This window comes from Octopus bimaculoides, chromosome 5 (genome assembly GCF_046866305.1).
Source record: "Octopus bimaculoides isolate indiv1 chromosome 5, ASM4686630v1, whole genome shotgun sequence".
In the NCBI taxonomy this organism is placed as follows: Eukaryota; Metazoa; Mollusca; class Cephalopoda; order Octopoda; family Octopodidae; genus Octopus; species Octopus bimaculoides.
In genome coordinates this window covers 68,016,454-68,030,121 of record NC_142932.1, presented here as the reverse complement: position 1 = coordinate 68,030,121, position 13,668 = coordinate 68,016,454, and the positions used below count along the sequence as shown (strand labels likewise).

Sequence of the window (13,668 nt, the reverse complement as noted above, 5' to 3'; positions counted from 1 at the left end):
GATGCTGCTTCTAAACCTTTAACTACTTCTATTGTTGAGGTCTGCTGGCAAAGATGAAGACCACATAAATCAAAACAGATATTTCTTTTCTTTCCATTAATATTGACTAATTCAACAAAAGAAAATAATCCAAAGTTTCATTGTATTGTAGAGATGAGTCAAGAGAAATTATGTAAAGTGCAAAGTGTAAAAGAGAATATTCCTGCCATCCTGAAGTATGAATTGAGAGTCTCACATTGAGTATTCTCAAATATCTTGAAGAGAGTTCATTTGTTCTTCCATGCCTGTATTGTTTAGGCATATATTATTGAGACATTGTCAAAATTATGATGATAAGAAAACACACTATTTTGCTAATAATGTTGCTCTAATTGTTATACCACAATTCTAAATATGGACATAGGAATGCCAAAGGAATGGTACTTCTATGGATATTGGCAGAACTGTTAGAGAGCTTGGATCAAATACAGTTGTTTGTTTATGTTCTGAGTTCAAATCACACCAAGGTCAACTCTACCTTTCATCTTTCCAGAGTGGATTAAATAAAATACCAGTCATGTACTGGGGTACATATAACCAACAATATTACCCCACCACTACTTAAATGTGGTCCTGTGGCACTATTAGAAATTAATAATTAAACTATTTTAATAATAAATGAGTGAACATTTCTAGTGAAATTATTTAAATAAATTTTTAAATAAATAAAAACACTTTTTCATACAACATGAGAATCAGTAATTTATCTTATTCAAGTAAATTAACAAGCTTTTATAATGATGTAGTCATCAATGGTTAATTGATATTATTGGTTTACAAAAAGCAAATAGGATTTGTGACACTGAAACCTTTATTTAAATCATTAGGGACAAGAATTTGGTAGATTCTACTACATCAAAGTATTAAAGTATTGTTTTATTTCTTTCAGTCATTTGATTGAAACCATGTTGGGGTACCGTCTTCAGTCAAGTATTTCAACTATAATACCTTACCAGGAGATCATTTCATCAATCTTGGATGGTGGAACAGCTAAGTTGAGCTTGATGTAAATGGATGTAACTAGAACATAATCAAATATATATATTTTTGTTTGATGCATTAAAGCCAACAGACCAGTTATCATGCATCTACCTATTCATGAGTAAGTAGACATGTAGGTTGTTGCTAAATATTTGGTTGATTATCTCCATAACACAGATCTACTTAAATAGCACTGACCCAACATTTTATCAGATCAACAACACTAATATCATAAGATCTAAAATAGCCCAAAATTGATGTTAAAATGTATGATAATTAATCATTTCTTATACTGGCACAGGGCCATGCATCTTCATGAAGTGGTAATACAATCTATTGACTTAAACTCCTATAAACATAGGTTCTACAGGGTCCATTAGCCCTAAATGAATTACAAACAAGGTTGATGTTACTGAAATTTGAATTCAAAGGGAGATAAAACTAAATACTACACAGCATCTAATCCAGCCAGCCTACTGCAATAATTACAGCAGACAACTACCTGATTAATATTATAGAATTATAATAAATCATAATAAGTACAAATACAACCGGTCCTATATGCATTCTGTTTAATCACCTCACAATACTATATAACACAACCCATCCCACACAACACATCAAAATAATCACCATTCAGTATTATAATACAACAATCACCACCCAATACTATAACACAACACACATCATCAATATAATCACCATCCAGTACTATTATTCATGTTCTACACAATCACATCCTAATGCTACAGAAACTTTAATAAATAAAACCAAAAAAATGCTATTTTGTTGCTATTTCTTGTTGAGCATCTTCCTAACACCTAGAGCAAAGAAACTCAGCAGAATCATTAGCATGCTGGGCAAAATGCTTAGTGGCATTTCATCTGTCCTTACTTTCTGAGTTCAAATTCCACTGAGGTCAACTTTGCCTTTCATCCTTTTGGGGTCAATAAAGTAAGTACCAGTGACACATTGGGAGTCAATGTAACTGACTATCCCACTACCCCAGAGATTCAGGTCTTGTGCCCATAGTAGAAAAGATTATAATTATTACCATTACTATTATTATCAACAAGGTGATGAGCTGGCAGAATTGTTAGCACACAAGGCAAAATGCTTAGTGGCATTTCATCTGTCATTATGTCCCGAGTTCAACTTTGCCTTTCATCCTTTTGAGGTCAATGAAATGAGTACCAGTTGAACACTGGTATTAATGTAATCAACTTATCCCCTTCCTGAAATTGCTGGCCATGTACCAAAATTTGAAACCATTATTATTATTATCATCATCATCATCATCATCATCATCATTATGGTTGCAAGCTGGCAGAATCCTTAGCACACCGGGCAAAATGCTTAGTGGCATTTAGTTTATCTTCACATTCAAAGTTCAAATTCTGCCAGGGTTGGCTCTGCTTTTCATCCATTCAAGGTTGATGAAAGAAGTAGTAGTTTAACACTGGGGTCGATGTAATTGACTTACCCCCAACTCCCACGAAATTGCTGGCCTTGAGCCAAAATTTGAAACCATAATTATTATTATAATAAAAAGGCAGCAAGCTGGCAGAATCGTTAGCATGCTGGGTGAAATGCTTAGTAGTATTTCGTCCGGCACTATGTTCTGAGTTCAAATTCTGCCAAGGTTGACTTTGCCTTTCATCCTTTCAGGGTCAATAAATTAAGTACCAGTTGAACACTGGGATCGATGTAATCAACACATCCCCTCCCGCAAAACAGCTGCCATTGTGGCAAAATTTGAAACCGTTATTATTATTATTTCCATTCTTTGAAGGATTGGTGGTGAGCATACACAATTATGTTCCAAGAAAGACTCCAGATATAAACATAGATCAACTGAATAGCAAATTCAAGAGACTTTCAACCCAGAGAATATGGACAACATTTAGTAGCCATGATGAAAAAGATTGTATGGTGGACAAGATTAAAAAGCCTGTAAACAATTCTCTCTTCCACTGAACCCTATCTACTATTTCAAGTTTTATTTGGAAACAAAGGTGAAGGTAGGAAGAAAGGTGCTGCCCTTAGGTGAGTTTGATAGATGGTTGTAATGAGAATGACCTGCATGAATAGCTATACTTTCTAAGACAATTCTTTTTTAAATCTGCCAGTCTATAAATGTGTGAAGAGCTGTATGAGGAACAATGCATCTAATTAACTCCAGTAGCTAACATCACAGAAGACACTGTGTCAATAAAGTGTTTCTATATGACTACTGAACCTGCTAGAAATAGCAACAATATCCTCCTTACATCACACTTTACTGTATCAAATAAAAGATATATTGGGCAATGTAGTCTTTGGTGTACTAAAACACAGGACAGACATGGCTGGAATGTTTTGGATCATGAATCATTCTATCAAGACTAACCTGGGGCTAAACATCCACCATGCTATCTTTTATAAAGACAGACACATAACTGATCATGTACAAAAAAATTACAATTTTTAAATCTCACAACGAGGGATCATGTTCAACTCTCAAACTGAAAGTGTATGAACTATAACAAACATACACAGGTTTACCAAAGAATATTGGTAAATACACAAACACTTTGCTAAATAATTTGTTATGGCCATGTCAGAAGCTGATCTCAGTACCAAACATTCATCAGACATACAATGCACCTGCTGTTACTACTTATGGTAGTAAACTACACCTCCTCGTGGTACATGTTTGCTGGAAGATGGCTTGGAGCATAAAGGCAAACAAGAAGATACAGTATAGTTGTAGTGATGAAATATGAACAACCACCTTTTACATAATAAACTATTAGTCTAATTTGTTGACCAGCTGCATGTGGTGCTTCTCTATATAACATCATCCTGATAAGTTGATTAATAATGAACAGCAACAAAAGGATTTTAATAAAGTCCATGTGAAGTAAAATCAACAATTACATTCATAATTTAGAAACATGTCTAAAATAACATCTACAAACTATAAATATAATAGTCTAGACTGAACATTAAAGTGGATTTTATCTAAATAAGATTATTAAAATCTGATGGTGCTGGTGAATAAATGGCAAAAGCATAGAGTAAGAACTCATTAGTCATGCTGGGAACAAGACAATCCCTCTAGTGCTGGTACCACAGTAAAACACATTGAGTACACTACTATACGAAACAGATGGTGTATGAATGAAGAGAACACAGAGGACTCTTTAGTCTGGTCATGATGAAACATACCAAGTACATGCTGTGAAGTGGTTGACAATAAGAAGAGCATTCAACCTCAGAAAATGTAACAGAAATGAGTCATACAAGTGAGATGTGGTTTCTAACTCTTCTTATGGGACAGAAACTTGGAATAAAAACTAAGTTAGACTGCAACAACCTGTTCAATCCATGTGGAAGAGGAACTATAGCTCAGTGGTTAATCCATAAGTAGTTTATTTCAGATCTCAAGAAATATATTGTCTGTTGTACTTTAATAGAAAATCATTATCATCTTCATCACCTTGATATTTATTTTACATTTTTTTTATTGCCTAAAGTCACTTATAAAGTCTGCTTTTTTTATGTTTTTACTAGCAAGGTCTGTGGAGGAAGGGGCAGTGACAGTGGCCTTTACAGACCCTCTTCAAATGATGTAACTGATGTCTTTAATGTTGTAAGGCAATGGCATTCTGGTGAGGAGAGATAGGGCTTGGGTAGGTAACATAAAATGGATGAAGGAAGGTGGAAAGACAAGTGGGCCAAGGACACGTGAGTGAAGGTAGTGTGTGACTAACCATATAGGTGAAGCAGAGGCCATTACTGTAGTGACAGAAAAGAGAGAAGACAATATATATGTGGGCCAGAGGCTGGAATGTGTTGGTGTGTGACTTTATACCAATGAATGCAACATGTGCAATAGAAGGGAAAAGAAATTTATTACTGTTGTTTATACCCAAAGCTATGCCCATTTTTTCTAGTAGGTCTATGATCAAAGGAATTTCAACAGTAACCACCTCTTATTTGTTATCCACACACCCTGCATCTACATTATCCAAAATGTCTTTCCTTCTTTTTCTTTTTAGCTATCTTTTATGGGAGATCTGGTTGCTATTTCTGGCAGGCAAGTGACTACATAAAACTCCTCTATGGCTTGTTGCTTTTATTTGGTGGGGCTGTTTAGCCCCCGGTCCTTTGATCTAGCAGACCTATGATGTCTTCAGCTCTGCTTGAGCTTCTTCAACTGTAACCATTCCATCTTTTTTTGAAACATAGTAACTAACTACATTATCCAATATAACATTCCAATGTATCATTATCCAATGTAACATGGATGGGTACAATTTGAGGGATATTTAGCTGCTGTTTCTAACAGGTTGAACAACCGCACAGAAGATTCTTCTCTTTTTTCACTAAATATTAATTAATTTCACAACAATGTTCTAAAACTATAATTTCAATGAATAAATGAACTAATAGTGGATCTGCAGATGGATGAATCAACAGGGTCCAAGTGGAAGGGTTAGGGGTTCATATCCTGATATTGGCATCATAGTGACATCATGACAAAGACCAAAAGAATGATATTGACCACATCTCTATACCTTGACAGTAAACAGTCGGTGATTCTCACATGTAATAATGGAAGGCTTGAGGTTTGAATTTTGATAGCTACACAAAATATATCCTAACATTTAATATAATACTATATATTGATGTGAAATTCAATAAATATAAATACTGACATATATGGGAATTGTGGAAAATAAAATCTAAAATAGAATTAGTTCTTGATAGCTAGACAACGTAGAAGATAGACAAATGTCTTCTGTTATAGCTCTAGATTGACCAAAGCCTTGTAAGTGAATTTGGTAGAGATAAAAGGAGCCTGTCTATGTGTCATCATCATTTAACATCCATGTTCCATGCTGGCACAGGCTAGACAGTTTGACAGGATCCAATGGACCCGAGGACTGTATTGTGCACATGTCTGCAGATGTCCCTCCTAATATCAACCACTTTATAGCGTGTATGTGTGTGTGTGAGAGAGAGAGAGACAGACACACACACACACACACACACATGTATAAATATATCCTCTGGGCCACTTCTATTACATTCACTTTTCTGTAACTTGAAAGTATGCTCTGACACCTCTTCACCACTATCTTCTCTCCTTTTCCAGATGAAGTAGCCATGTATCACTTCTACTGCAACACACCTGTTTCTGACCTTCTGTCATATTTTAACCAATCATCAGCTGGTGTAAAGTCACCTCCCTCAATAACATCCACTAACTCAATTGAGGAGTCTTGTCATGCAAGTTACTTAGTGATTTTATTAGAGCCTGTGTCACAAAATGCAGCCAGTACACTCTGTGAAATGGTTGGTGTTAGGAAGGGTATCCAGCTAAAGAAATTGTATCAAAGCAGATATTTGAGCTTGATGCAGTCCTCTGGTTCACCAGCTCCTGTCAAACTGTCCAACCAATGCCAGATATTAATCAATGATAATGAGGATATTTATAGGTATGTGTGTGTTGTTGTCTCCTTGTCTTCACATCACATAATGGTTAAAAGTGAGACTCACTATCATACAAGCAGCGTTCTTTGTTTCCAATCCACCATGAAAACAATTCTAGGAGGAAATATTAATTTGCTTGGAAACAAGGGTTGATTGGCAACATGAAGGGTGTCCAGTCATTAGAAATCTGCCTCAACAAATTGTCCAACTCATGTGAACATAAAAAAGTGGACATTAAGATGATGATAACTACATAATAAAAATATAATTGTCAAATTAGTTGACAGGTAACTTAGGGGAGGTAACTGAGGCCTTGGAAAACCAAGAGAGAAGTAAATCTGTAGCAGATTTAACAAAAGGTAGCAGGTGTTTCAGCTACTCAGAAATCTTTTTCAGTTTGTGTGGGTGGAAATGTGTTAGACAATATTTTTGCATAAATTGGGGAAATTAAGTTTTTAAATTAATTTGTTTTTCATGTGAAAAATCAAGTAGAGGATATTTTTGTTTTGTGAACTCAATATTTCAGGGTTAAATAAATGAAATCTAATAAAGCAACACTAAACAGTTGTCATGTGAAATGAAATAGGTTATACTTAAAACCTTTCATTTATTTACTTTATGAAAAGTAAAGAGCTGACAGTGTTGGATGATGAACTGGTGTTGATAACAACTTCCCATCAGCTGTTTCACATTAGAGTTTTAATGGCTCATTACTTCAATTCTTAACGAGGGGAAATAAGACAGATGTTACAAGTAATTAATTGACATTTGTTCATCATTGAAAAAAGATTCACATAGAATTTTTTATTATTTTATTTTAGACAACATGAAACAAAAATAAAAACAAAGAACCAACTCCAGCAAAGGCGGTTGATTTCATAAAAAAGAAAAACCCAGCTAAGTCAAAATCATCTTCAAATTACATCCTATTGTCTTGAAAAGGGAAGCGCATACTGGGTAATATAGTTGTAATGTTTGGGAAAAAGACAACATGGTCATAGTTTGATAATTTTTGACCATTGATCAGCTCAGTCAGACCTGATTTGGAGATAATCAACAAGTCTTCTACAACTGAGGCATCATCCTGATTCTTTCATACTCAACAATTATCTGTCTCTATAAGTGTGAAGTCTGATCAACAGTCATATTTTTGTTATTATATCTCTGCAATAAATAGTTGGCTGTGCTCCATTTTAACCAATACACAAAATGACAACCAGCTCCTAATTGATTCTTGGTCTACCAACTTCTCAAACTCCTTAAAAGTGAACTATTTTTTAATGTCCATGTAACAATAATGTATCGTTAAAGGCTGTACAAAAGCCTGAACAACTGTCAATCACCAGTTCAATAATTTTCTCAGTTCCCTCCTTTTCCATTCTCCTCTAACTCTAACGGAAATGTTACTTCTCTTATTTTTGATTTCTAAAATGCACCCAAGTCCTTACATTTTAGGAGGAAAGGAATAATAAATTACATTGAATCAGACCTCTATAAATTTTAAAGAAGAATGAAAAGCAAAGCTGATGTTGACAGGATTTGAACTCAGAATATTTGGAGCAGATTCTCTATCTTCTCAATGGCTTTTTACCAATAGCAATTACTCAACTGTGATTGAATCAATGAAAAAAAACTTTACGTAGTTGTTGAAATTGCTAGAAATAGCAGTCAAATTCACTGAAATCATACCTTAATTCCTTGACAAGAGAGGAATACATGAAACAAAATATTCCTAGATACAGAAAAATTATGAGACGGTCAAGGCTGGAATGCCTTTATAGCCCTGACTCAATCAGAGATAATTAGAGCCAAACAACATTTCATCGCTGAGGGAAATGATTTCTATTTTTCAGCTCATTTAAATGCAATAACTACACACCCTACTACTAATAGGTACCATCATCATCACCACCATTTTAAAGTGTACTTTTCCATGCTTACAGAAGATTTCATTGAGGCAGAATTTTCTATGACCAGATGCCTTTCTTGTTAGCAACCCTCCTGATTTTAAACAAGACAACAAATCTCCCAGACTATCAAACAATGAACAACCTTGACATGTTTTTCTAGAGATCTGCAAACACACACAACCACCTTTTCAATCAGTATACACATCAAGACAATGAGAATATGCACTCAGTCACTTACGTACACATACACACCTATGCACAGACAGACATATTTTGAAAACATTCCTAATAAAATGACATGTCAAATAAAACTCTTTTTTTACTATATCATCATCATCATCATTAAACATCCACTTTTCCATGCTTGCATGGGTCAGACAGAGTTTTTGAGGCAGATTTTCTAAGACCAGATGTCCTTTCTATGGTCAACCCTCACCTGTTTACAAGTAAACAAATTTTCCTGAAGTTAGCTGTGTTTTACAGGGAAAACTTGAAACAAACAACCTTGCTTGTATGATGATGCTCATATACACCTATCACGTAATTCCAAGAGAAGGGTACACACACAAACAACACATACATATACATATATATGATGGGCTTCTTTCAATTTCCATCAACCAAATTCACTCACTAGTCTTTAGTTAACCTGAGGCTATAGTAGAAGGCACTTGCCCGAGATACCATACAGTGAGACTGAACCCAACACCACATGGTTAGGAAGCAAGCAACTTAATCACACAGCCACACCCATATCTATATGTAATTATAATAATTATTATCAAAAATGATTTGGTTGTGAACATTTGGGAGTGTAATTCAAATGGCCATAGAAAAAATAAAGTTTCTGAAATATCAATGATATTTTCTATAACACTGTGTAACAAGATTAAAATTTTTTTTATTTTTGGTCAGTCCTATTTGCTTCTATCTACAAATCAAAGGAAATGACTACTATTCCTTTCAAACTTTGCCTCCGTGACCCTTTAAACTTTGCTTATGTAACCAAACAGATTCAGTGCTAAGTTGCTGAAGCAGAAATATCATTACAGCAAATATTCTGCTCAATATTTGTTTGTCAGTTGCTTGATCATAATCACTTGAGCATGTCCCTTAGTGGCTGACAATATGTGTAATTCTGATCATGAGCAGGAGTAGTAGGGAGCATCATAGCTGTGTGTTGAAAGGGATTCTTTAGAGTTTGAATAAATGTAACAAACACAAAGTCTGAAGAAAATATTAGCCATTTTTCATACTTTCTAGGAGTAAGCAAATAGGAAATAACAGTTGCTACCCAAGGACAAAAATTGAGTTGCACAGTGTTATCTGTCTTTTCTAATAGGTTTTGCTCTCAGCATTAAAGTCATTACAGTCAATTATAAACTTTATGCAATATCATACCTGTTATTGCTATTGCACTGAAGTAATGAAAAACTGGAGCTAACATTATGTAAAAATTTGAGCTCAAAAATCTACAGGTATTTCATTTTGTGCCTTAGTATAAAAAAGTGTGTGTGTGTGTGTGTGTGTGTGAGAGAGAGGGGGGGGGAGAGGTAGAGAGAGAGAGAGAGAGAGAGAGAGATAAAGAGAGAGAGAGATAAAGAGAGAGAGAGAATGTGTGTGTACACAGGCTTCTTCCAGTTTCTTTCTACCAATTTCATTCACAAGGTATTGGTCAAGCTGCAGCTACAGAAGAAGACACTAGCCAACAGTGTTCATTGAGTGAGACTAACCACACATCCATACCTGTGCCTATTAAATGTAAGAATTAATGCTTAAAATTACTAATTAAAAAAAAAAATTAGTGAGGAAACTCCTCGAAGCTCTGAAACTAAAGTTCAAAGAACAGAGAAAACTGAAAGAAGAATAGAGAGTAAAAATGTTTACTTACTATTTTATTTGGCCCAATATGTTGTTTTACAGTAGTTTTTGAAGAAATTGAATTCATTTTGCTTGTAGATTACTGGTAAGAAAAATATATCACATATTTCTTTGTATCTGGAAAAGAAGGAAATATTTAATTGATTTTCTTAAATTGATTTATTGAAGAGAAAATATTTAGTAAGAATAAAATAAAATGCCAAAATATTTAATTTCTTCACAGTCACCTCTGTCATGACTATTACTGCTGTCATTTTCACATCCAGTTTTCCATTTAGCATGGATTGCATTGGTTCATCATTGGTTCATCAAATCAGCTTTTATCCAAAGCTAATGCCCTCCCAGACAAGGTGAGGCCCTGATCTAGCTTATACATTTCATTTTTAACATGTTTTCTATGGTTGGATGCCATTCCTATCACCAACCACTTTATGAAATGAACTAGGAGCAACACAAGGAAGGTTGTCATGTCCTTGGCAAGGCTCATGGGTCATTCTCATCAACATCATTAGAATTAGCAGGTCAGATAAAATGCTAAGCACTATCTCTTCCAGCTCTTTACATCCTGAGTTCAAATTCCATCACGGTCAACTTTACTTTTCATCCTTTCAAGGTTAATAAAATAAGTACCAGTTGAACATGGATTGATATAATCAACTCACTCCTCCACAAAAATTGCTGGCTTTGTGCCAAAATTTTAAATTATTATTATTATTATTATTATTATTATTATTATTATTATTATTATTATTAAGGCAGTGAGCTGGCAGAGTTGTTAGAATGCAGGGCAAAATGCTTAGCAATATTTCATCCACCTCTGAACTTTACTTTCTGAGTTCAAATTCTGCCAAGGTTAACTTTGCCTTTCATCCTTTTGGGGTTGATAAAATAAGTACCAGTTGAGTATTATAGTCAATATAATTGACTTAGCCCTTCCCCAGAAATTGCTGGCGTTGTGCCAAAATTTGACACCATCATCATCATTATTATTATTATTATTATTATTATTATTATTATTATTATTATTATTATTTGCCCTCCACTAAAATTGCTGGCCTTGTACCTAAATTTAAAACCATCATCACCTTTAATATTATTATTGTACTCAACCAGTAATACAATGTGATTAGAGGAAAGTCAGCTTTCACATGCTATAGAGGGTTGGTGGAGGACATATCAATGGCCTGAGAGTGATTCTGATCATTAACAAGAAGAGTCTGAGTAGACTTTTATTATTTTCAGTTTGGTCATTATGGACAGTTTCCAAAAGTCCTTGGCCTGGCATTATCTCACAACACTGTTTGATAACCAGTGTTGGTGTGTTTAAGACCCCATAACTTGGTGGTTCAGTAAAAGAAATAATAGGCTTAAACAAAAAAAGTTACTGAGATTGATTCATTTGACTAAAATTCTTCAATGTGGTGTCCCAGCATGACAGGGACTAGTAAAACATAGAAGATATATATTATCATCTTAATGACTACAAGCATCAGATAAGACTACATTTAGTCATTGTTTTCAATGACTTGTTTCAAAGTAAGGTAATAATTTTCCAGTTTACAGAACACCAACCAGCTTGGACATACTTATGTGGAAAACTGGAAATAAATGACACTGCTCAAATGAGTTGATTGCTTACAAAGATCATGTAACATGAAGCTAGAACATGCTTTTGCAGTAAACTGCAAGGAAATGTTACTGTCTGTATGAAAAGTAAGGCTTTTGTTTAGAGCCAGTGAACACATAAAAATGAAGGGAAACATTCACTGACTTTCAATATATAGTCTTTAACTAGTTCCAGTCACTGGTGTGTGGTCATACTGGGGCACTGCATTCAAAGATTTTAATTCATTGTATTGATTCTAGGACTTTGTTTAGTACTTATTTTATATTTGGGGAGAGGAAAAACAAAGTGGGTGGGATTTGAACTTAGCTATAAGGGAACATAAACAAATAACATGAGGTATTCTCTTCTGAACTCTACATATTATTGATATATTTTTTAACTTATAAATGTCTGCCGTAGAACTCAGAGTTTAATATGTATAGTTTCACAACACAATCTTGAGGAGAACCCACTGACCCTTAGAATTACAGATAAGTCTGTGATTACATATTATGTTTACAGTGACATCTGTCAATTCTGAACTCGAATCTAGCCAGAGTCCACTTTAACTTTCAAAAAGTAATACCAATAATATATTGTTTCAATTAGTACAGTCTCTTCCACAAAAATGGCTTTCTCCAAGTAATCCTTATTATCTACAAGAATTATAAACTGTTGGCTAACAAGTAATTTTAGAATCCATATATGTTCCATGACCTCATTGAATAGCAAACCAATAACTATGATGCATCCACATATATTTGAGAGGTGATGCTTTCTGAGACATGTGAGAGGATTTTGTTTCATTGACATTTCATTATTCTATGGTTCAATGCTCTTCTTAACACCAACCACTTTACACAGGCATAGGGAGGGGGTTCTTCATGATGCCATGTCTTTGACAAGACTAAAAGGTCCTCACAACCCTATGCTTAAGAGAGTGTAGTGAGGGCATATTGAGTTAAGTATGCATATTCAAGACACACAAATAAGATGGCAGAGAAGTAACAGAGGCTTCTGTAAATCAAAGGATAAAATTATGATAGCAGGCTGGGATAGAGGGAATGAATTCCATTTTAGCTAGCAGCTGAAATCTTCCTATATATTTTTTCCTCTAATACAGCACCAAACTACAAACTAAAACCAATGTTACAAAAATAATCATGGCCAAACTTTAATCATAATGAGACTGGCAATATATAAAAAAAAGGATTTCCCAGTAGTTATAGATTTTTGTTAGGGTTAACCCCAAGTATCTCTGCTTAAGCAGACCTTTGGCAGGGTGTTTGACAATCAAATGATTTGGGGCCATCCAAGCGCATTACCCCAGATATGATTTTATTGAGACTTAGAAACCATGTCAAGAAGTGTAATAGTTGTATGAGTCAGCACTGAAATCATCTTCATTTAGGTTGTATATTGTACTTTAAGTCCAGAGTTTTACAGGATGGCATTGAGAGATATGGCTGCTGTCATTGGTCCATTAAACAACTACGTAAGCCCCTATGAGGAGTGGGTGGGTGAAAGGTGTGGTTGAGGATAGGGTTTGTCATACATAAAGAAAAATTATATTCTTGTTCCATAAAGAATAAGAATCCTGTTGTAGTAATAGTAAATCAGCGGGAGATTCAAAAAGAAGGAAAACCACTGTAGAGTTCTAAGAGATTCAAGAACATGGCTGAACTGTTTACAAGAAGCAAGTTACTGTTTTGTGTTTTTAGGCCGATGTATATGCTTAGTGGAGAAAGCTGGAAGCTGGTCTGGTTGCAT

At 34.6% G+C, this 13,668-nt stretch overlaps 1 protein-coding gene across 21 annotated transcripts in view; it reads right to left on the bottom strand.

Annotated features, from left to right (window-relative positions):
• LOC106869304 (pleckstrin homology-like domain family B member 2) overlaps positions 1-13,668 on the bottom strand; it is a 458,421-nt gene that overhangs the window by 270,909 nt on the left and 173,844 nt on the right. For all 21 annotated transcript variants that reach the window (XM_089352366.1, XM_089352371.1, XM_089352379.1 and 18 more), the window contains one exon: positions 10,303-10,409. In XM_089352366.1, coding sequence (XP_089208492.1) covers positions 10,303-10,359 — 57 coding nt within the window. In that variant the 5' untranslated portion in view covers positions 10,360-10,409. The remainder of the gene's footprint in view (positions 1-10,302; positions 10,410-13,668) is intronic.